Raw genomic sequence first — 24,562 nt, 5'->3', positions numbered from 1 at the left:
ATACCCCGTGTCTGCAGCCTGTTACTCAATATATCCGATGTTTGCAGCCTGTTACTCAATATATCCGATGTTTGCAGCCTGTTACTCAATATATTCGATGTTTGCAGCCTGTTACTCAATATACCCTCATGTCTGCAGCCTGTTACTCAATATACCCCGTGTCTGCAGCCTGTTACTCAATATATCCGATGTTTGCAGCCTGTTACTCAATATATCCGATGTTTGCAGCCTGTTACTCAATATATTCGATGTTTGCAGCCTGTTACTCAATATACCCTCATGTCTGCAGCCTGTTACTCAATATACCCCATGTCTGCAGCCTGTTACTCAATATACCCTCATGTCTGCAGCCTGTTACTCAATATACCCCATGTCTGCAGCCTGTTACTCAATATACCCCATGTCTGCAGCCTGTTACTCAATATATCCGATGTTTGCAGTCTGTTACTCAATATACCCTAATGTCTGCAGCCTGTTACTCAATATACCCTCATGTCTGCAGCCTGTAACTCAATATACCCCATGTCTGCAGCCTGTTACTCAATATACCCCATGTCTGCAGCCTGTTACTCAATATATCCGATGTTTGCAGTCTGTTACTCAATATACCCTAATGTCTGCAGCCTGTTACTCAATATACCCCCGTGTCTGCAGCCTGTTACTCAATATACCCTCATGTCTGCAGCCTGTTACTCAATATACCCCATGTCTGCAGCCTGTTACTCAATATACCCCGTGTCTGCAGCCTGTTACTCAATATATCCGATGTTTGCAGCCTGTTACTCAATATATCCGATGTTTGCAGCCTGTTACTCAATATATTCGATGTTTGCAGCCTGTTACTCAATATACCCTCATGTCTGCAGCCTGCTACTCAATATACCCCATGTCTGCAGCCTGTTACTCAATATACCCTCATGTCTGCAGCCTGTTACTCAATATACCCCATGTCTGCAGCCTGTTACTCAATATACCCCATGTCTGCAGCCTGTTACTCAATATATCCGATGTTTGCAGTCTGTTACTCAATATACCCTCATGTCTGCAGCCTGTTACTCAATATACCCTCATGTCTGCAGCCTGTAACTCAATATACCCCATGTCTGCAGCCTGTTACTCAATATACCCCATGTCTGCAGCCTGTTACTCAATATACCCCCATGTCTGCAGCCTGTTACCGTATATCGCTGTGTATAAGGCGACCCCACGTATAAGACGACCCCCCTGTACACGCCTTAAAAATCAACCCAAAATCCTATACTCCGTGTATAAGGCGACTTAGAATGAAACACATCACAAGTCTGACTGATATACCAGTAGAAGATTTAACGTGCGCTTGCCGACTGTAGCGTATTTGGCACACGGACATCACAAGTTAGTTAGTTACTTTGGATATTTAACATGCGCTTTCCGACTGATGCATATTTCGCACACATCACAAGTGCACACACAAACCTTATATGTGCAATAAAAATATATTTATCTTGCGTTGTTTTTTTCTACAATGATAGGTCGCGTGTGTAACTCCAGCACACGTCGCCATTTTGTGTTTACACGGTACAACACCAAATTGGTGCCCGTAAAATAAAATTCATTTATGAAGTAATAACATATAAGAGACAATGGTGAGCAATTAATCGCCAATTAACTTTGTTGTAACTAACTAGGCTTATGTTTGCTTCACATTCAGCGTGTTTATTCCACAATCACTTGTACACACCGTCTCCAACACTTGTTAATACAACTGTAAAAACAGCGGGAATTGATTTCAGCTTCACCGGTTATCACATGTTAGGTCACATGTGCAATATGCAATTTACCAGTACTTCCGGCTCTCTGCTCACGGATGTTGATTGTTTTACCGTGTCAGGTGGTTTGACAATCTGCATCGAGGCGAGGGTCATTTCAACTTTATTTACAGAAATTATTAAACTTTATTCAAGGAAAAGAGATACAAATCATGTTTATGTATGGAAATAGTTATTGAAACAGTTATTTAGGACGAAATGCGAAGTTTTATTGTCAAATGCTTTTGCTGGCTATCGGACGCGGGTGACATTGCCAGTGGAAAAAAATGTGAGATCTTCGACTCCGTGTATAAGACGACCCCCCTTCTTAGCCCCCTCATTTTAGGTACGAAAAACTCGCCTTATACACAGCGATATATGGTACTCAATATGCCCCATGTCTGCAGTCTGTTACTCAATATACCCCATGTCTGCAGCCTGTTACTCAATATACCCAGTGTCTGCAGCCTGTTACTCAATATGCCTCATGTCAGCAGTCTGTTTCTCAATATACCCCATGTCTGCAGCCTGTTACTTAATATGCCCCATGTCTACAGCCTGTTGCTCAATATACCCCATGTCTGCAGCCTGTTACTCAATATGCCCCATATCTGCAGTCTGTTACTCAATATACCCCATGTCTGCAGCCTGTTACTCAATATACCCCATGTCTGCAGCCTGTTACTCAATATACCCCGTGTCTGCAGCCTGTTACTCAATATACCCCATGTCTGCAGCCTGTTACTCAATATACCCCATGTCTGCAGTCAGTTACTCAATATACCCCATGTCTGCAGCCTGTTGCTCAATATACCCCATGTCTGCAGCCTGTTACTCAATATACCCCATGTCTGCAGCCTGTTACTCAATATGCCTCATGTCTGCAGTCTGTTTCTCAATATACCCCATGTCTGCAGCCTGTTACTCAATATGCCCCATGTCTACAGCCTGTTGCTCAATATATCCCATGTCTGCAGCCTGTTACTCACTATACCCCATGTCTGCAGCCTGTTACTCAATATACCCCCATGTCTGCAGCCTGTTATTCAATATACCCCAGGTCTGCATCCTGTTACTCAATATACCCCATGTTTGCAGTCTGTAACTCAATATACCCCATGTCTGCAGCCTGTTACTCAATATACCCCATGTCTGCAGCCTGTTACTCAATATATCCCATGTCTGCAGCCTGTTACTCAGTATATCCCATGTTTGCAGCCTGTTACTCAATATACCCCATGTTTGCAGCCTGTTACTCAATATATCCCATGTTTGCAGCCTGTTACTCAATATACCCCATGTTTGCAGCCTGTTACTCAATATACCCCATGTCTGCAGTCTGTAACTCAATATACCCCATGTTTGCAGCCTGTCATCAACAAGCAGAACCGGAAGCTTTGTGCAGGTGCTTGTCTGGTGCTGTCAGCGAAACTCAATGATGTCAAAGGGGCTGAGCTCACAAAACTCTTTGAGGTGAGTTGTGTTAGTTGTAGGTAAGTAGCTGTAAGACTTTTAACAATAGGAACGACATGGTATACTTTTTATAACCAGCACAGAAGAATTTTATTGAGAGTTTCTTCCCTTGCTAAATGATTTTAGATTTTGAGCAAACACAGCTATGGCCCTTGATCCATGTCATCGCTATATAAGTGCAATAATCTTGGACGCGACGTTAAACCCAATTTCACCTCACCTCACATTTTTAATACCGGTAGTTTATATTCACTGCTATATGAACAATCTAAGTTCTAATGTGCCCCATGGCAGGGGATAGTGAAAACACTGTTTTCTTGTTAACAGTTGGAATAACCTGGTACACTTTATAACCAACACAGAACATATCCTAGATAAAACTGGAGTCCTGTTCAAGGCGGCGTTGAACCCAACTCACTCACTCACTGAATAATAACGCTTATATAATTGCAGGGCTGTGGGTAGCCTGTGGTTAAAGTGTTAGCTCATCACGCCTAAGACCCGGGTTCGATTTCCCACATGGGTACAATATGTGAAGCCCATTTCTGGTGTCCCCCGCCATGATATTGCTGGAATCCTGCTAAAAGTGATGTAAAACGATGCTCTCTCACTCACCTACATTATATCATTGCAGCAAATAGAAGATGACTTTCGACTGCATCGCAAGGAGCTGATGGCGTTTGAGTTTGCATGTCTGGTTGCCCTGGAGTTCTCACTGCACATCCCAGACAGCGAGGTGTACCCGCACTACCAGCGTCTGCTGTACCGCTCATGACACTGGCCTCGGTGACCACCCTTAAACAAATAGACACACAGGGAAGGGGGGCTGGCAAAAACTCAATGGACAGCCTCCAACAATGAATTTGTGTTGTCAAAACACAAAACTCAGTTCTTTTCCAAGTTATATACACTTGGAAAAAAGTTAAGCACCACTCCTTCTTTAGTTTTATATATCACAACCTTCTACATCATGTTGACATCATTTTGACTTCAAGCCTAGAACAAGAACACTCCATGTAACTTAGGAAGAACGCAAGGACTGGTCATAGTATATGATGCAAAGAACCTGAGGAAACAGCTAGATGACTAGTCAGATAGTTGTTACAAAACATGTTGTTACATGATTGATTTTGGTTTCTGTACTTCAATGTGTATGTAACTTCTACACAAAAGTATGTCTTGTCCAAATATATATACAGGATAGGATTTTATGAAATGGCTACTTTATGTCGATATATATGGTTAGTGGTGCAAAATTATTTTCCAGGTATATAGAGTTATCTGCCCTTTTGTCTTTGGAATCAAATACATCCACAGGACGCTAAATACTGATTTAATGTCAATAACATATCAGTATCTGATTAAGCAATTGAAATCATCTATGCTTAATTTTGTGTCCTAGAAAAGTTTTACTGGAAATGCTGACAAATATTGCTACATGAAAGTACATATGTCTGCTTCAGCAACTATGAAATGTTGTTGAAAAAGTCGAGAGTACTTCCTGAGCTCCTTGCCCAGCCCTGTTGTGTCGCTCTGTGTCTATCCTATTGTCCGGAGTGGTCACCTTGGACCAGGCCCTGCTGTGGAGCCAGGCACAGCAATAAGGGTCTGACATCGATCACAGACTCCGTGACCCCGGCTACTCATCACCTCACATAGAGGTCATGTTGCTAAAGAACTAGTCATTTATGATAGCAGTGGGTGGGCCGGTGAAATTGGTCTTAAGATGGCTTCAAATTTTCTGCATCATATTTTTTGTCATTATTTAGATAATGTTCAAATTTAAAAAAAAAATTTTTGGAAAAAATAGAACTAATTTTTTTCATGACCACCCCCCACCCGCACCCGCACCCGCACCCGCACCCCCACCTCAAGTCTCTCAAACCCACCCCACACACCTATAATAAATGACCAGCTCCTAATTACAAAATGTTATGTATCTGTCTGTCCCACCAGCATACGATGCAGGTGGGGCAGTTGCGATTAGAAGCAGTCAAAACTTGCCTACTAGTCTATGATCAATGGTGTCTACCCTGCTGAACCTACTGGACCAAAGATGATTTTACAAGACTCTGGCTTTGGACTTCTGGATGAAGTCAGAGACTACTGGATCAGTCATAGATTACTGGATCAGTCAGAGACTACTGGACAAGTCAGAGACTACTGGATCAGTCACAGACAACTGGACAAGTCAGAGACTACTGGATCAGTCACAGACAACTGGACAAGTCAGAGACTTCTGTAAGACTGTGTTTCTGGATTATATCTCCAAGACAGGTCAATATATCTCCACCAAACTTTGCATACATATCAACATCAAGGTTATTATTAAGGATATCAATGGAAATACAGCAAGTCGTCATTTCTGATATTTTAAGATTGCAATTATTAACTTGTTAGTGTGGGTATCACATGAGATATACGGAAAACTGACCCAACATTGTTACGGTGTTACTGACAGTGCTTCATTGCTGGAGGTGTCCCGTGAAGATCTGGGTTAGAAAAGCTCGTAAGAGGCGACTAACAGGATCAGGTGGTCAGACTCGCCTTTTTGGTTGATGCTTGTGATCGTATCCCAATTGCATGGATCAATGCTCATGACATCAATCACAGAATTGTCTCGTCCAGATTTGATTATTTACAGAACACCATTGTATAGCTGGAATATTGCTGAGTGTGGCATTAGACAACAAACTAACATTGCTGGAGGTACAAGGGTAGCCTTGTCAGAGGGCCCGAGTTTGGATTCCTAGAATAATCCTGTGTAAGTTCTCCAGTCATTAGTCCCCTGATTCAGCTTGAAAGTATGTGTACCTTGTTTTGGAGTGAGAGGACAGTATAGCCATACTTTGCGTAAGGTGAACGTATCATTTAACACACCCTATACCAGGCTCTGTATCCTCTGTGTAATGTCACACAATAGACGCACAGACTACATGAAGAAATAAAACAAGTAGTACTCTGGGAATTTCTGGCGAGGAAAAAGACAGGAGTCTTTTTAATGGTGTTGATTTTTGCTGTAAAAATATGTGCTGCCCTGCCATCCTTCTTGGCATTGATGAGACGCTGTCACTCGAGCGTTGTTGCTGATGATAATGCTGCCCAAACACCAAATTGTTTTTTAGCTTTATGACTTGTTATGACTTGAACCCTTGCAGCAGTTTATTGTATGCTGATGTATTAATGGTCTCTGTGACAAGTTTCAAACGCCAGTTCTTTCTGCATATTGTTTGATGATGAATGTACTGATATTAGCTACATTAATGGATGATTTATTTCAATGCCTACTGTCAAGAGATATGTCAGTTAGGCCTCATTTACATTTTGGCATAGTTGACAAGTCAGATTTTGGCTTTCTGAAATATTTCCGACATGTCCTGTACTTCCTAGGTTTGTATAAACCTCTTTTCTCCAACACCCGTGAGTACATACAGAGGCTATATGGTGTAGTGACGGTCAAGTTTCAAGTCCATCACACAAGGTTTTGTAGAGCTCCTAAAGTCAACTGAGCCCCACCCTGGGCATGTATGTTATGTGAATCTTACCCTTACCCCATGTTGAAGACTGTGCGAGTAGATGACGGCATGGTATATATTATAAGTTGTAGCAGCCTCTGGCTCATGGTATAAAACCTAACGCGGAGTGCATAAAACCCCATGTACCCTTAGTGATCCTGCTACAATGAAGTTATCTTACCGACATGTCTTAACATGACATTGTAAAGGAATTAAAACAAATTCAAAATAGATAGAAAACAGCTTTTGATTGAGCCGAGGTTAGCTTGTGCTTTGTCATGTGACTTTCATTGAGTCAGAAAAAGCTTTTTTCTTCGAAGTGAGGTGTGAATGATTTATCCTGCCTCTCAGCATGCTCAGAAATCCACTGGCAGACTGTGTTCCTCATGGCAGACTATAAGGGATTTATTCTCCTGCTGAGAAATTGATTTCCCTCCAGGGCGGGATACATAGTATTTTATCAAGATCACGTGGCCCAATCAGATCTCATCATTCTGACATGGAGGTATGATAATACTATTTGTGGGAAGTAATCTGAGCCCTCATTGGTCAGAGCCCTGGAACCACGCTGCGGCTTGATTTGTTGGTTAAAAGTACCGGTAGTGACTGACACATTTCAGCTGTATGTCATGGGTGACGGAGAAATACTGTGTTTACAAACCCCAAGTATTGATGACACCCTGCACCTTGTTACATGTATTAGTTAATTTATTCAACTGTGTTTGTTGTTTGTTTTGGAAAACTCCCAAGGGTAACAAAGTGAAACACAGTTTACATGGTAAGCTAAAGTTTCACAAGTTGTGTTTTTTTCATTTAGAATGTAGAAGAGTTTGATAGGAATATCATCGGTGGTGAAATTGGTTTTATTTTGTTTAGTTAAAAGTTTTAATCTCGGAAAAAGTCCCAAGAAGGACAAAGTGCAACAAAGTTTACGTAGTAAGCTAGAGTTTCACAAGTTGAACATATTCACTTAGAACATAGAAGAGTTTGATTGGAATTTAGTTGGTAGTGAAATTGGTATTATTTAGTTTAGTTAAAAGTGTTGCCGTCACCTTATGTTCTCCCTCCAGCATCAAGCCAAGATTGTTGTTTTAATGTACCTGCCATATTTATTTCTGTTACTGAGATTACTTACTATTTACGTTTACAGTGTTATATATTGTTGTCATACTTAGATTGTGCTGTTGCACCTTGTGATCTCACGTTACTGTAGGGCAACAGGGAGGGAGCTGACCTGGGGGAGGGGCAAGGGGGTCCTCAAGTGGATGATGTTTGGGAGAGGAGAGATCCTTTCTCATTAGACTTTAATTATGTATTCTGGAATATCGAGATGGAATTTTGTATTTTTTGTGATATTTTGAGCTGGTTGAATTTTTAGATATATTGCTATGTTAAACGAAATAGAAATATGGAATGGCAAAACAGTGTTTAAAATTAAGCGCACAATTCTCGGGGTCTTTGCCATGGGCCTAGTGGTAAAGATTAAAGGGGTTCTCAGATTCAAATATTATTGGAGCAAACTATAAGGACCCCTTTAATTTTGAATACTGCGTTATTAATGTTTTTGAAAGGTATGTATTAATGACTGTCATACCACATCTTGACCATACTGAATATTTTTTTGCATTTAATATTTAATTTTGTTTGCAAATTTTTCTGATGTGACTTTTCCATGTCTGACTACAAAAGATATTGAGTCTTGTTATAATGTATACTGCTGTTCCAAATACTCGGCTAAAGATGCCCCCCCCTCTTGCCCTCCCCCTCCCTCCTGTGGACACAGGGGCCATAACTCTGTACCGTGCGATCTCACTTGAACACTAGTCACTTTGTGAAACCAGGCAAGACAGTCGCGCAACTCGACTAACAACCTCAGTGTTGTCACTTATATCAGGAAAACAATTTTCCATTTTTGACTGAGACCAAATAAACTCAGGGGCAGAGCCAGGCGTTTGAGGATGGCACACCATCCAAACATCCCTTCTAACATCTTCCTGAGGCAAGGGAATTAACTGACTATAAAAGTCCTGTTTCCACCCTTGCCAAACTAGGCTAGACTTATGGAGTTATGTTTTGGCTGGACTATCGAGTCTATGCATAGACCTATTTTGCATAATGAATTCGACCTTCAGTTTGTATAATGCTGTGCAGATTATGGTCGATTGCAGGATTTGCAAAGCATGTGTATCCTCAACTCTGCGTGTGATCACGTGATTTGATGCACTTTGCGAAGTAAGATCTGTTTTATTTCAATATAGATTTTGATTATCGATCAGATCGTCCTGACTGGGCACCACCATTTTGTTTGAAGCAAATGCAAGTGATATGTGAAGTAGAATCTGATTGGTCAATAGGAGGGACATAGAAGGGACATCACTCGTAATAGCCACTGGTTGCGCTCTGATCAAGCCCAGAAATTCCATCCCAGTACGGCAAGGGTGGAAACTGGACTTTTACGGTCAGCGAACTCACTTGCCTCGGGAAGATGCCCTTCTAAGGGACACAACTCATGTAGACTCAGTGTGCAGAATATCTTGTATTGTCTTCCCTTGGGTCTGTCTGTCAAGGTTGCTTTATGTTTAACAAATGATATGGAATATTACAGTGAAATGTTGAGCCTGAATAATAGTTTTCTGTACATGAATCGCTCATAATATTTCTGGGTCACGAGGTATTGGCGGAACCAGAAGCAGCAGTAGATCACTACATAGTAGAGCATTATCATGGACCACTTCACCAGTGTCAGGACGTCAGGGTTCTGCCATTGTATAATTGGTGTCAAACACGACATGACATCATTACAATTGTGTCATTCACAATCTTGGTAGGATGTAAAACAAATTTGAATATTATTTGGTGTGTATTACATTTTCTAAAACAAGGCCAGACATGGCTGGATTCACTGTGTAGAGTTGCATCCCTTTGGTGTGCCAGGATCCTTGATGCAACGAAAATTCTCATACCTGTAAAGGGGAGTCCTCCTCCTTCTCACTAGCATTACAATTTACACAGATTATGACAGTGTATTGTGTTTTGTTGAACTTGACAGTGGGTACAAGATAACATGTTTGTATCATCCTAAGAACTTTTGTAGGTCTGTTAAATTGCCCCTCCTGCAAAATGCTGTATCTGGCCTCATTCCACAAAGCGCTCTTAGTGCTAGGGTGATCCTAGCATAGACTTACAACAGTCGTAGTGCGAAGTTGCTCGTAACTCACATACCATAACATAGACTTACAACAGTTGTATCAGTATCACTGAGGTGATCGTAACTCCCACACATTATTGTAGACTTCCGACAGTCGTAGCTCTAAGGTTGCTTTGTTGAACTGGGCCCAGGGCATTATTGGGTTCAATACAGTGTATGTGTTGATTTGCCATCAATATTATTTTGTGACTTTCTAATCTCCATGCTCAGCTACATTCTGTAAATGATCGGCCATTTCCCTGAAAATTTGCTGTAATAGAAAGGTGTGAGGTTGGCCGACAGGCTCAACTTTAGGGGCATCAGAAAGTATAATGATACAATAATATTATTTTATTAAACATACCACTGTCTCAAGAATTTTAAACATTTTCCAAAAGTGAATGATCGGGATGGTTAAATTAATAAGGACCACAGGAGATGAGAAACACACAAACCTACCAATGACCTTGAGCGAGACCTTAGAAGTTCTTGCAGGTTAATGAATACATATACATCATCATCATAGATTGTAACCCTTCTGTATGTGTGACGTTGGGACTGGGTATCGGTGAAATTAGACGCGATGTATTCGGATACATCAACGTGCATCATGTATTGACAATGTATGAAGGACGGAATCAACATGTGACTTGATTCGGACTTCATGGAAACTCATGTCATGTTTAACCTCCATTAAGATGACCAACAAGTACACAGAAGTGTGTATTTGTGATGTTTCATTACCTTTTAACCATTCGGAGTATTTGTCCGGTGAGCAAGACAACTACCTGTTTGTAGGCGTTTACGAATACACAGATATACTGTATGTCCCTGTAGCTCACTCAGACTGTGTATCATACCTTTCTTGATTAATCATCATACTGTATGAATATGTCATGTACATAGTCAAGATTGGCACTATCTCATAGCCCTCATATATAGCATTGTACTACTGTGCCCAAGGGCAAGGGAAAATCCAGTCTCATTTTCAGATCTTTTCTCCGATACGCATCCTATCCGCATGAAGACACTTCGCATCAGGTAACTTTCCCATCAGCTAATCAGCACTGAGGCTTCATAATTCTTGGTATGAGTGAGAGAAGCATTCAAACATATCTGAATTCTGTATTTCGAAAACGAGTATGATTGGGAAGTTCTGAATACAAATAAATTTTTGTTATGGTAATATATTGTTCTGGATATTTTTCTATATATCCGATTGTTTCTGAGTATCATGGCATCTACACCCGAAAGGGGTATTTTTGTGGGGGTTGCCTTAGGCTAAGATCCATTTATGCACTGACGGTAGTAAGGAAATGAAGCCAAATTGTTTTTGGAAGCCGACATCTGATTGGATGAAGAGCCCTAACAGATCAGTCAAAGGTTGCTCAGGGTTCATCTGATGCGATCTCCTATGGAGGTATGCTCAGATGTTTACGCGGAGGTGTATTGTATCGGAGTAAAAGATCTAAATTTTACAAGACTGGTGAAAATGTGACATTTCTGTGCATGATATGATTGTCTTTTTTATTCAATGGAGGAAATTACAATCTGACATTTAATTGATGGTTATAAGCCGTTTGCTGCAAAATCGTACTGATGAAATGCAAAATAAATATAAATCCAAAAGCAACAATGTCTCAAATGGCATGAAAGTCTGTTTGTCTGTACCAACTCATCACCATAATTTCAGACATTGTCATGAAGTAGAGAAAAAATTGTTTAACAAACTATCATTAATTGTTGGTGTTTTAAGCATGTTGTTACAAGGGGGTCTGTGCAATAAACATAACAGCTGAAGGGCATCACAGAACACAGGGATAGGCTCAAAACTTGTATTCTGAATTATTTTCATTGTCACTGTCAACAAAATAATAATTTGACCGACAGCTGCGTGATCCAATCCATCTCATTTACGATATGAACCTTTAATTTCGGTCTCAACTTTGTCAATGCAACCCGTCCGATGTGAATTACCAAGGTTATCAAATCATCTGTGAATTTCATCATGTACCATATTGTAATGATATATTGAGCTTGTTCTGTTTATTTTATTATTTGCATTTGAAATTAGCTGTATAGCAATATCAAGAACATCACTAACATTGATTTGAGAATAGTTTACAGATTCTTCTTGTATATTCTGTTTAATAACTTATACAGAAACATATGCTTCTGATATAGGCTTTTCTTTTGACATCATTTTATGACAAAAAAGTAGTAGGTTGGCCTAACACTGGCGAATGTAGGGCTGTTCTGTTTACAGTGCAGACCCCCTTGTAACAACAGGCATTAAAATACCAACAATTACATGAGAGCTTCTTAAACAACTTTTTCTACCCTTCATGACCATGTCTGAAATTATGGTGATGAATAGGTATGGACAAATAAGAAACCTTCATGCCATTTAAGACAAATTGTTGCTTTCGGATATACATATACTCACCAACAAAAGAAATGCACATACCATACATGTTGGTTAATGTATGAAGAATTACTCATATTCAAGAGATATTAGATTGATTTGAAGCACAAATGAACATACTGGTATGTTTAGTGAACCGACAGTCATGAACACATCACATGAGACGTCATAGATCCATGACTGAAGATGCACCATTTGTCCTGAGCAGGATTAGCGTGTAAAATTTGGAAATCACCTGCAGCATATAAGAATAAAGACACGCTGTGGTAACACTTGACTGATTGTTAGTTCATCATTAAGTGGTACACATTTGAAACATTTTTTCTAAACGTACATACTTCTCTCTATGTTCCTATGGTTTAGTTTCTTTTGGCGGTGAGTATATTTTGTATTTCATCAGTGTGATTTTGCAGCAAACAGACTTTAAAATGGCCATCGCAAATGTCTCGTCACTGTGTGACGACAATACATGGTTCTGTTGTTGTTGTGATTGATTGTCAGCCATTACACCATTGCTTGTTTCGTCACGATACAGGTGTTTTGTTGATTTCAATGTTTTACAGTGATTATTACTGAAATCATCTGATATTGAAATATCATTTACAAGATGTCTGTTGATTAAAACCATATCATATCCAAGAATATATAAACAAATGATAAATATTTTAGCTATTTTTCAAAGCATCGTACATGTCCGGCATTCTGGTCTGTTGTATTCAAGATAAGAATCAGCTACACAATGCCAACTGAAATTATAATTGAATATCAGGGATGGACATTAACATGGAAAATCAAGCCTAAAATGCTGAATGGATATAGCATGTAGAAAAATACTTAATACCCTAAAGAAATTTGTTATGCAAATTTCCTGGTACATCTGGAGATGAGGAAGCTAGTTTTGGACAGTCCTCATTTCTATCCCTGAAATTTAATTGATTTTTGAAAATTTCAGTTGTTTTACCTTTTTGTTATTGTAATCTGTAAACATTTAATCAGAAAGTGTGGTTACATGGTCCTGTATTCCCATGAGACGTGTCATGTGTGGGATGTCAAATTTGTGCGAGAAATGTCGTGAGAGGTGTGTCACGTGTGTCATGTGTCCAAGAGGTGTGATGATGCTATGCCAATGTGTGCTGAGCAGTGTGTGAATTAGTCTCAAAATGTTACTACCAGCTTAATGTTCTGGCCAGTTTTAAGTTTCATTACAAATTTGTTTTCCAGAAATTTGATTCTGCGAAGGTATCAATAAAGTTAGATATTATGAAGAAGGGTAACTTATCTTGCAACCTCGCAACATTCATTCTTTGCTGATATTAATTTGATTTTTTAGTTTTAATGCTTGTAATGATCTTCAGAAACCTTTTTATCTTGATCAACTAAGAGGTACCCAAAAACCAACCAGTGGCAAGGGACATTTCAGAATCTTTAGTCCAACTGAATTTTTGCTAGTGACAGGCTGGTGGGCAGCGGGCTATTTCGCACACGTCGGGAGTATCAGGACAAGAGTCAGTGTGTGGGTTTGTTGATACAAGAAAGCCAGGAGTGATATCTTGGACCAACATAAATGTTTATTTTACTACAGACGAAGTTGTTGTATCCAGAATTTACTTAATATTTCTACAATTCAAAACATGCAAATTGTAGACAGCTGTACATTTTATGTCTACATCACTTCCATCAATCACATTAATATTTCAAACATAATTGGTGTTGCTTTCAAGACATTGCATCGTTAGTTGGTGAATTACCAAGATTTTGCTTTAACCAGCTTGGTAGTTCTCATAAACTTTCTCTGATTTGAAAGAACATAAAAACATTTTCCTTGGTTCGTTATATGACTTTTTGTAATGGGCTGAGTTGACTAACCGTGATACATGTATGTCCTACTTATATGAACTTGTCTTGCATGTCGTTGCTGGTATAATACCATTGAATTGGGAGGCCGAGGCTGGTGAGAGGCTTCTGTATAGGGCATTGTGTTGTACATAGCAAACGTGACTGTACAATCATCTGTGATATGCTTTTAACAGAAAAAAATAAAAGTGTTGAAATACTCATTTTAGTATATTATATTTTTAAATAAGGAATACTCGCGTAGAATATTTCAGGATGTCCTGTTAGGGCTGCTTGTGACTCCTGTCAGTTCCAACCCTGCTCCACATGGTTCCTTCTTGAGTTCATATGTAGGGTTTAACATCACTCAGCTAAACTTGTTGAAAAAATCATGGTGTATGTAGGATGTAACGGCAGAGTAATCTTTCACCACTGTCTATGGGGCACATGTGTGGCCCAGTTTCTTTCACCAGACAATTAGAAACTCTGTGTGGTACTGTACCAGCCTACAGGATGATCTACGTGCACTATGTTCTGTAATAGCCACACATACAGCTGACCCATGAAGATCCGGGGTAGAATAGGTCTGCAGCAACCCACGCTTGACGTAAAAGGCGACTATGCTTGTCGTAAGAGGCGACTAACGGAATCGGGTGGTCAGACTCACTGACTTGTTTCATGCATGTCATCGTATCCCAATAACATTGAAAGATGCTCATGATATCAATCACTGGATTGTCTGGTCCAGACTCGATTATTTACAGACTGCTGTCATATAGCTGGAATATTGCTGAGTGCGGTGTTATACAACAAACAAACAAACAAACATACAGCAACCTATGGTGACATCTTCTTCCACTGCTGGTGCTGAGATGCTGAACACGCTTCCAGTTCATCTCCGTAACACAATCAACGTCACAAGTGAACTGAAAACATTCCTCTCCAAAAGACCTTATGACGAAGCACCCCTGTGCAGTTCTCTACATTTCAGAGATACACATGTATGTAAATGCCTATCTTCTCCTTACAGTCAAAGTGTCACCTCAGACTGTACTTCTCCCTGTACTCTGTACAGTTGTAGTGGTCCGATTCCACAGAATGGTCTATACTAGACAGCTTCACAAACAGCTTGCCATCCCTTTGTATCACAACATGTGTCCTTTGCTTCACGCCCTTCGACTTCATTTCCGGAGGCTTGTTCATGTTGAATGGATCTATGGACTGTCAACAGAAAGAAGAACATTTTACCCTACAGTTGAAATTATTTTGGGTATATCCCACTGAGAATTACTGTTTGTGCTTCATGCTGATTGGATAGTTTGCACCATTCAGATCAGATAAAATCAGATCTTTTATACTCCAATACGATACCTCTCTGTGTGACGATCTGAGAACACTTCCTTAGAAGTTTGCGTCAGGTGAAATTTCTGATCATCAAATCAAGTCGAGGCTTTTTAATTTTCAGCACAAGTGAATGAACCATGAGTTAAATGTCATATGTTAGTTTATAATTCAGCTATGAGGTTATCCCATAGTTCCAACTGTAGATTATGGAATACACAGTTTACTGACTTCAATGCAAAGTTTAAGCTCATGTATTAATTGTAAGCATGTGCACTAAGAACAATGATCAAATCGCACAACACTTGCGGCACTGTGTTGTATATATTGTCATGTATTGATTATTCTAACTTTCAGACTTTCTAACTATCATAAATCTAGAAGTAGTATATATTACCTTGATGCTATAATTTAAGTCGGAAAATGTACACATAACTGGACATTCGTCACAAATAATCACATGATACTCGCCAGTTTTGTACATTACTTGTAACAATTGTCCAGTTGCATGTGCTTTATCCTCAACAGAATATAATATAATACAAGAATGTGAAAACAAAATAAGAATTTTCTAAAATCTCCTTAACAACAAACTATGCTGGAAAGTAAACCAAGCTGCGGGGTTTTGGACCAGTGTATGAAATAAAAAATAATGCCAAGCTGCCATCTTATTGTGACAAATAAATCGACACGTAAATTTACTGCAGGCCAAAAGGACCCTATGGGCCCAATACAAGATCTATCTGTCTCGGGTCTAGATCTAGATCAGATTCCGGGGTAGAATAGGTCTTCAGCAACCCATGCTTGATGTAAAAGGCGACTAACGGGATCGGGTGGTTAGGCTCGCTGACTTGGTTGATGCATGTAATCGATTCCAATTGCGTGGATCGATGTTCATGATGTCAATCACTGGATTGTCTGGTCCAGACTCGATTATTTACAGACCGCTGTCATATAGCTGGAATATTGCTGAGTTCGGCGTTAAACAACAAACAAACTAAACTAGATCTAGACACTTATTTCGAACACTGTTTGGGGCGATTTGGGGTATTGTGGAAAGTTGTAAGCCTTGAGAGGTGATGACCCACCTGATATATTCCCTCGCCATTGGCCACACAGATCATATAGTTGTGCCAGGGACATCGTACACAGGTCCACTCACCAATGTCCTGGAAGAAAAGCAAACTCCTTGAAACAAAGAGTCTTAACACTTCATCAACTTATGCATTACCTGAAATTCTTTCTCACCTTGACATCTCTGCTTGAGCTTATAGTAAGTGAGTATGGTTTTACACCGCTTTTAGCAATATTGCAGCAATTTCATGGCGGGGGACACCAGAAATGGGCTTCACACATTGTACCCATGTCAGGAATCGAACCCGGGTCTTTGGTGTGACGAGCGAACGCTTCAACCATTAGGCTACCCGACCGCCCTGTGTGAGCTTATATCATCCACCTGTTCATCCATTGGCACTGCACATAAAAACTCTTCCTCCTCAAATCTACAGATCATATTAATTTCATATTACTATAGCATGTTTCACATGTCAATGTCTTAAAGTACACTTTTTATTTGGAAAAATTAAAAAAGACTGTGGATGCATTTCATTAAGAAAGAAAAAGACCTCAGGCAACAATATATTAATTAAAATATTTTAAAATATCTAAACTTTTATATAAAGAGGCAATAATCAGATTAATTTCTATATTATCAAACTGACTCTCCAGGCATCTGCATGAATGAGTGTTTGGATTACAATACAATACAATACAATACAATACAATACAATTCATCTAGTACAGAAAGAAGGGAACAAGAGTGAATTTCTTTGTTGGTACATGGAAGGTTTCGTACAGGCTTGAAAAAGCTGTGAATTTTAAGTTCCCTCTTGAAAAGCCTTGATTTTTAATGTCAACCCGAAAAAGAAAGCCTTGACTTTGTACAAAATGACATACTGGTATACATGTAATCAAAGTATTAAAGCATATAAATAAATCTGCCAATGATGTTCAAGTGAGATTTATCAAAGTGATAGATTTGTGTGCCAAAGACCCTAAAGAATTCAAGATGAAAAATAAATCTTGTTGGAAATGTTTGATGGCTATACTGCTTTGTAGATCTAACAAATTAAAATTAGAATGCTGGATTTAATAAAATATTGACAAAGTAAGGCTAATAACTCAACTACAAAAGTCTTGAAAATGAAAGCTAGCAGCCTTGAAAAGACATTGAAATTTAGTCTTCCATATCTGTATGAACATTGCCTGGGGACAATAAAAATATTGTTATCCGTTCTGTATGATAGTGAAATAGGAGGGATAATAATGTAATATATAATATCAATGTTTAGTCTTTTTATGCAAACAAACACTGAGAGAGAATGTCAATGTTATTCATCAATGCAAACTGATGTTTTGATTTTAGGTACTGAAAATGTCAGTTTTGTTATCTAAGACATCTAAGATAATAAGTCCCACTGTAAACATCCCTGGCAAGCAGGCTAAAGAGAAACTGTTCCTACCTCAATCTGTCCTGAGTGTAGTGGGCCCCCTGCATCTACAGTAGAATGAAACAGTGCATGGTGGTAAGATTGTTCTTCATGCCAGGTGAGGTGAAATGGATGGGGTTTAACGTCACAGTCAAGACTATTGCAATTAAATAACGACGTGTCTGTCTGTCTGTGTCTGTGCCCTGTGACTCTGAGTAGACCAGCCCAGTTCAAACCAGGGTACCAACAAATGTCATCATTAAGGCACTCAACCTTTATAAGTGTTTTTTTGTTTGTTTGTTTGTTGTCTAAAGACACTCAGCAATATTCCAGCTAAATGATGGCGGTCTGTAAATAATCGAATCTGGACCAGACAATCCAGTCATTGATATCATGAGCATCGATTTACACAATTGGGATATACGATGACTTTCATCAACCAAGTCAGAAGCTCTGACCACCCGGTCCCGTTAGTCGTCTCTTACGACAAGCATGGGTTGCTGAAGACCAGTTCTAACTGGTCCCCTCCTATTATATTATGTCATATAATAAGGGGCTATAACAAGGACTGGTCGATGTTGAGTCAGCATACTGTGTATCAGTGGGCTTCCACAAAATAACGGCAAATCTAGATTAGTACAAGCACGCATGAATTCACGCACACACGAACCATTGTATACAAATGCAACAATCACCTCATCAATATTTTATGATATTCTCATTTAAGTGAGTAGTGACAGCTTTTCAAAATACAGTATCTTGTTTGAAATGTGTATACGTACGATAACAAAAACTGTCCATGGCAAAGAACTGCCCTCTCACTTTTATTACAAACACATCTCTGCCACACACCGTCACCCGTTTTCTGTCAGATCCTACGAGATCCGCTTCATTGCACACAAACACCTCCTCCTGTTAAAATGAAAATGGACTGAGTTAGAATGGGTCTTCAGCAACCTATGCTTGTTGTAAGAAGACCTAACAGGATCGGGTGGTCAGTTGCAAGTGATCTTGGTATCTGAATTATATTTTTTACGAAATAGGTCAGGGACTGATGTTTGTTTCCACTAAATGTCAATGGATGAAACTAAGTGTTTCTGACTTCTTACCGGATTCCACAGCCTGTATCTATGAGAATTGCTCACCACACTGTGAAATGCTTACTTCCACTTATCTAAGGTGTTTAGGTGGCAAATGTCAACTTAGAGATAACCCTACATAATTCTATAGTAAAATCATAGTTGAGACCGAGTCTAAGGTTTGAGAGAATGCTATGTTTTATCTTGACTTTGAGATAAGTGAGGGGGTCCGGACTGGAGAATAGACCTAAGATATCGGTACATTCACGATAACAGATCTCGAGATATAGGGCTCCAACTGTACATCGCAAGACCACTAGACCCTTCAATATTGTCACCCTCTGATGGACAGACATTATGTAGTTTTAGGGTCGGCACAGATTCCACAGAATTTGTATATCCAAATATACCCAATATTTGCGACTTGTAGTGTTACCACTGAGCTCCACTGATTTTAAAAAAAATATATCACATGACCACAGATCTGGATAGCACTGGTGATACCGACCCGACCCGAGTACCCGAGTTACACCGTCCCAGCCCTAGTCACAGGTAGTCCTGTGGGTACCCAGGTCCTACTCAGGACCCATCCGACCCGAGTACCCGAGTTACACCGCCCCAGGCCTAGTCACAGGTAGTCCAGTGGGTACCCGGGTCCTACTCAGGACCCATCCGACCCGAGTACCCGAGTACCCGAGTTACACCGCCCCAGGCCTAGTCACAGGTAGTCCAGTGGGTACCCGGGTCCTACTCAGGACCCATCCGACCCGAGTACCCGAGTACCCGAGTTACACCGCCCCAGGCCTAGTCACAGGTAGTCCAGTGGGTACCCGGGTCCTACTCAGGACCCATCCGACCCGAGTACCCGAGTACCCGAGTTACACCGCCCCAGGCCTAGTCACAGGTAGTCCAGTGGGTACCCGGGTCCTACTCTGGACCCATCCGACCCGAGTTACACTGTCCCAGGCCTAGTCACAGGTAGTCCAGTGGGTACACACGTCCTACTCAGGACCCACCCGACCCGAGTTACACCGTCCCAGGCCTAGTCACAGGTAGTCCAGTGGGTACCCGGGTCCGACTCAGGAGCCATCCGACCCGAGTACCCGAGTTACACCGTCCCAGGCCTAGTCACAGGTAGTCCAGTGGGTACCCGGGTCCTACTCTGGACCCACCCGACCCGAGTACCCGAGTTACTCCGTCCCAGGCCTAGTCACAGGTAGTCCAGTGGGTACCCGGGTCCTACTCAGGACCCACCCGACACGAGTACCCGAGTTACACCGTCCCAGGCCTAGTCACAGGTAGTCCAGTGGGTACCCGGGTCCTACTAAGGACCCAACCAACCCGAGTTACGCCGTCCCAGGCCTAGCTATATACAATAATTACCTTCCCCTAATGCTTGTCATATTTTTGGATGACTCTTCAAAACCACTTGATCTTTTTCTTTTTTATAAAATGTGCATTTTTTTATGACCTTTCCAATACATGTGTATTATTTTTATTGACCTCCTCTTGAGACCCTCCATCGATTCCCACTAACCCATCCACCCCCTATTATGAAGGACGGGTCCCTTACATATGAATGAAGGCCAATTTTGTTAAATAATTTTGCTAAATACTTTGTGTATGACTACGTTTGATTTGTTAACATATGTCCGTTTGGGTCTCACAAAAAAACACAGTGGTTCCTTAATTTTGATTATAAAAATGGATTGGCCAAATCGACTCAGCTGGGTTGGTCGGTTTTGGCGCTGGTCCGTTTTGAATGGCATTCCCTCAGCAATGTCTCCACGACATAGAGCTTATCATACTTTAACTGAAAGATAGGAGCCAAGCAAATGATGAATGCAATGACCGTATCAACTGTTGACAGACAAAACTCACCCCAACTTCTCCAGCAGACATGGTTTGTTTACTTAGAGTGACAGGTGCTTGTGAAGAGTTCGTAAAGGGAAGTAACTCTAATTCTATGAAGGTAGGGTGATTAAAGCCATTTCTTTGATAGGCATTTAGAAGTTGGAGTATTTGCTTGATAACGGTGTTAGAACCCACACCGAAACGTCGCTCTTAATTGTAATAAAGAAGTTGTTCATCCATAAATTCTTATCCTTACTGATGAAAGCCAGTTACGCCGAATGCCTGGGTTCGATTCTCCACATGTGTGAAGTCATTTTCTGACGTTTTTGTAAACAAATTAACATAAGTACTCTTTTTAAAATACAAAAATCGCTTAAAGAGCCTGTACAATAAGAACACTGAACAACGTTTGGTTTTAGATTTCATCTTTCTCTTATCCATGTCTACTTAATCAATACCACAGCCTCTAGAATGCCACTGTAAGAAGTTTCATGTACTATTTTTTTTATCTCAATGTCGTTTTTTGATAACAGGCAGAACAATATGGATACATAACTACATACATTGAGACTGCCTTTTTCTGGAAACAGATTTCTGGTCTGAGGTTACATTTTAAAACGTTGAGCCTCTATGAACAACCGAACAACCGAAATACCCCACCCAATACTATCATTATCACGAGACAAAAACAACGACCAAGCTTATAAATTGTTCCTATGTTGTCATTTATTGAAATTCAGACCAAGATGCCCTTGGGAATGATTGGCAAAATCGACGTATTCCACATTTGTACTAGTTACATTTTGAACCTATCCTTTTGGCTCTATAAAAGAACGGTTCTGAAGATACGATTCTGAAACAAGAGGTGAGTCTCCGCTCGGGGCTGTGTAAGCTACAGGTGGTGATTACCTCCCTTCACATTTGAATACAATAAACTGAATCCCATTTTTGTCACAGATACGAAAGGAAAAAGGACATGCCTTTTATTCCTAAAACCGGGCTCCTATATGAGTCGGATCTTCAATTAATGGCCTGAATCCCGTTCCACAAAACGATCTTGAGCCTGCGACTGTAGTACGTTCTTTAACGCAGGCGTTGTTGTAACATAAGACTGATTGTCAAACGGGTCCCTAATTTCTCAATATTTGTTTGTTTGTTTTTGTTTAACGCTGTACTCAGCAATATCCCTGCTATAAAATAATTGAGTCTGGACCAGACAATCCAGTAATTGAGTATCGATCTACGCAACTGGGATGCGATGACATGCGTCAACCAATCCCGTTAGTCGCCTTTTACGGCAAGCATGGGTTGCTGAAGACCTTCACGGTACACCATTTTTGTGAAACCCACAAGCACGACGATGGTGCCGACAAAGAAAGAATCATATTCAGGACGATTCTGGGATGTGAACATACGATCAACAGATCCTGTCACTACTAAGAAAGGCAACACTGCACAGCAATTTCTACGCACATGTAGCTCTGCGGATAAACTGAGGCGTTCCCAAAGTGGCTTTGAGGTACCAGAAGCCCAGCTAGTATAATTTATATGATGATTAACGGTATTTTCAGACATTTAAAGGCTACGGATGTTTGGTGTGTTCTTATAGAACAACAGTTGACACGTGTACTTGTAAATGGTAAGACTGAATTGATGCAATCGAAATTACGTTAGCGTGTGGTATATCTCACAAAAGTGATAAACAAAATTACCTCGTCTTAGGTATCGCCCCACAAATGTAAAGTGTAATTGAGAGTTAATTTTCAATGTAGAGATTTTCAAATAGTGCACTTTGTGTTGACACTCTATCTGCCTGTAGGAAGGTAGCTACCTTAACTGCCAAACCTGATGGGTGCGTTGATGCGAGCCGGATGCAGACCTAAGGGGTCTCTAAAAGAAATTCATGTTAGATGACAGAAAGTTCATGCGTCTTTACTGCTTTTGGTTTTGAATGGAAGTTCTAGCAATTTGAAAGTCTTTCTTTGGAACGGTCGTAACTGAAATAAGCGTACTATCCAAGAAAATCCAAGATGGCAAATCACTGGATGGACCAAACCGACATGTCATGTCGGGCTATTGCCATCGTTGACCATTAATCTGTAATCAGTCGACTCATCAGAAAACGCACAATGACTGGACATGTGAGTGACTTGTCCAGATCAGAACGTCCACGGAAGGCCAGTACTAGAACGGACAGGGTCCTTGTACGCCGGGCAACACGCTTCCCATTAATATTTCAACTTGCACTGTTCATCACTGGCATACCCACAACAGGGTGTCCCTCAGCATCACCAGGAGTCGACTGAATGCAGCAGGATTAAGAGCCAGAAGACCAATAAGACGTCCATCCCTCTCACATTAACACTCACGGTGTCAGACTCGAGCACACTGGAACTTGAGGTCATCGAGGAGGATTCATTGGTCTAACGAGAGTCGGTTTTTCTTGCACCATACTGATGGTAGGGGGCGGTCGGGTAGCCTAGTGGTTAAAGCGTTCGCTCGTCACGCCGAAGACCCGGGTTCGATTCCCGACATGGGTACAATTTGTGAAGCCCATTTCTGGTGTCCCCCGCCGTGATATTGCTGGAATATTGCTAAAAGCGTAAAACCAAACTCACTCACTGATGGTAGGACCCGTGTCTGGAGGCAAGGAGGATCACGTTATCGTAAGCGCAACATCCAGGAAACAGTGGCATGTGACGGTGACAGTTCAGTGATGGTATGGGGGCGTTGTAAACACAATTCAGGGAACATTAAATAGACAAAGGTACCAAGATGCCATATTGCTGGCCTCATTTTGATAACCATGCACTTGCCACACGTCTGTCTTCTTGGACGACAATGCCCGACCCCGCCGAGCACGAGCTGTGACTAACCATCTCCAGAACAACGCGTACGCCATTGAGACTCTGCCTTGGCCTTCTCTGAAGCCCTGATCTGAATCCAATCGATCATCTGTGGGATCAGTAGGGACGTTGGGTAACAGCCAGGGACCCTCCATTTCAGAATCTTCGAGAATCGACCAAGGCATTGCACTAGGAATGGCAACACTTCCTTCGGTAGAAGATCAGGCGTCTGATTTTGAGCTTGAGGAGACGTACTTCGTCTACGGAGTGGCTACAGCAGATATATACTTACACTGTTCATCATTTAACTGTGACATTGGTATAACGTAATTAAGACACGTACATGTTGATCTGTCCACCTCATTCCTGACAGTTATCCTGCCTCTATTGATCCCCAATTACAGTCCTTATAGTAGCTGGCGAATAAAGTTACTTTTTTTTCTTTGCAAATGCTCATTTTTCTTATTTTTCATAAAATTAACATATTTTTTACATTAAGTAACAAAACTGATTGCTTATGTTTCGTTTTCAAGCTTATCCTTACCCATGTTTTCTGATTATAAAAATATCTTGGTGTGCGACACTTTTGACGAGGTCTAGATTATTGAACTTATGTAGCGACGTGCATGCGCGTGTGAGTGTCTAATATTGCTATATCTCTCTGAGATACCATGTCACAGTTTTACATGAATAGCCCACTCAGACACAGTATATTAAATTCGAGCCGACCAGT

The 24,562-nt window shown here is 40.7% G+C and overlaps 2 protein-coding genes across 2 annotated transcripts in view; one reads left to right on the top strand and one right to left on the bottom strand.

The window, feature by feature from the left end:
• Window positions 1-11,650, top strand: part of LOC139478881 (CDK5 and ABL1 enzyme substrate 1-like) — a 28,693-nt gene extending 17,043 nt beyond the window's left edge. The window contains exons 12-13 of the mRNA XM_071261555.1: window positions 3,156-3,260; window positions 3,895-11,650. Of these exons, the coding sequence (XP_071117656.1) occupies window positions 3,156-3,260; window positions 3,895-4,035 (246 nt within the window). The 3' untranslated portion in view covers window positions 4,036-11,650. The remainder of the gene's footprint in view (window positions 1-3,155; window positions 3,261-3,894) is intronic.
• Window positions 11,651-14,550: 2,900 nt separating this feature from the next.
• Window positions 14,551-21,066, bottom strand: LOC139480144 (Rieske domain-containing protein-like). The gene is made up of 5 exons (XM_071263177.1): window positions 21,011-21,066; window positions 18,833-18,962; window positions 18,084-18,118; window positions 16,650-16,730; window positions 14,551-15,441 (listed from the first exon to the last, which is right to left on the bottom strand). Exons 1-5 carry the CDS (start codon window positions 21,029-21,031, stop codon window positions 15,259-15,261), a joined length of 450 nt encoding a protein of 149 aa, XP_071119278.1. The 5' UTR covers window positions 21,032-21,066; the 3' UTR covers window positions 14,551-15,258.
• Window positions 21,067-24,562: the final 3,496 nt, after the last annotated feature.

This window comes from Haliotis cracherodii, unplaced genomic scaffold (genome assembly GCF_022045235.1).
Source record: "Haliotis cracherodii isolate W230 unplaced genomic scaffold, xgHalCrac1.p SCAF_4, whole genome shotgun sequence".
Classification (NCBI taxonomy): domain Eukaryota; kingdom Metazoa; phylum Mollusca; class Gastropoda; order Lepetellida; family Haliotidae; genus Haliotis; species Haliotis cracherodii.
The sequence above is the reverse complement of the archived record's forward strand: the minus strand, read 5'-3'. Positions and strand labels throughout refer to the sequence as shown.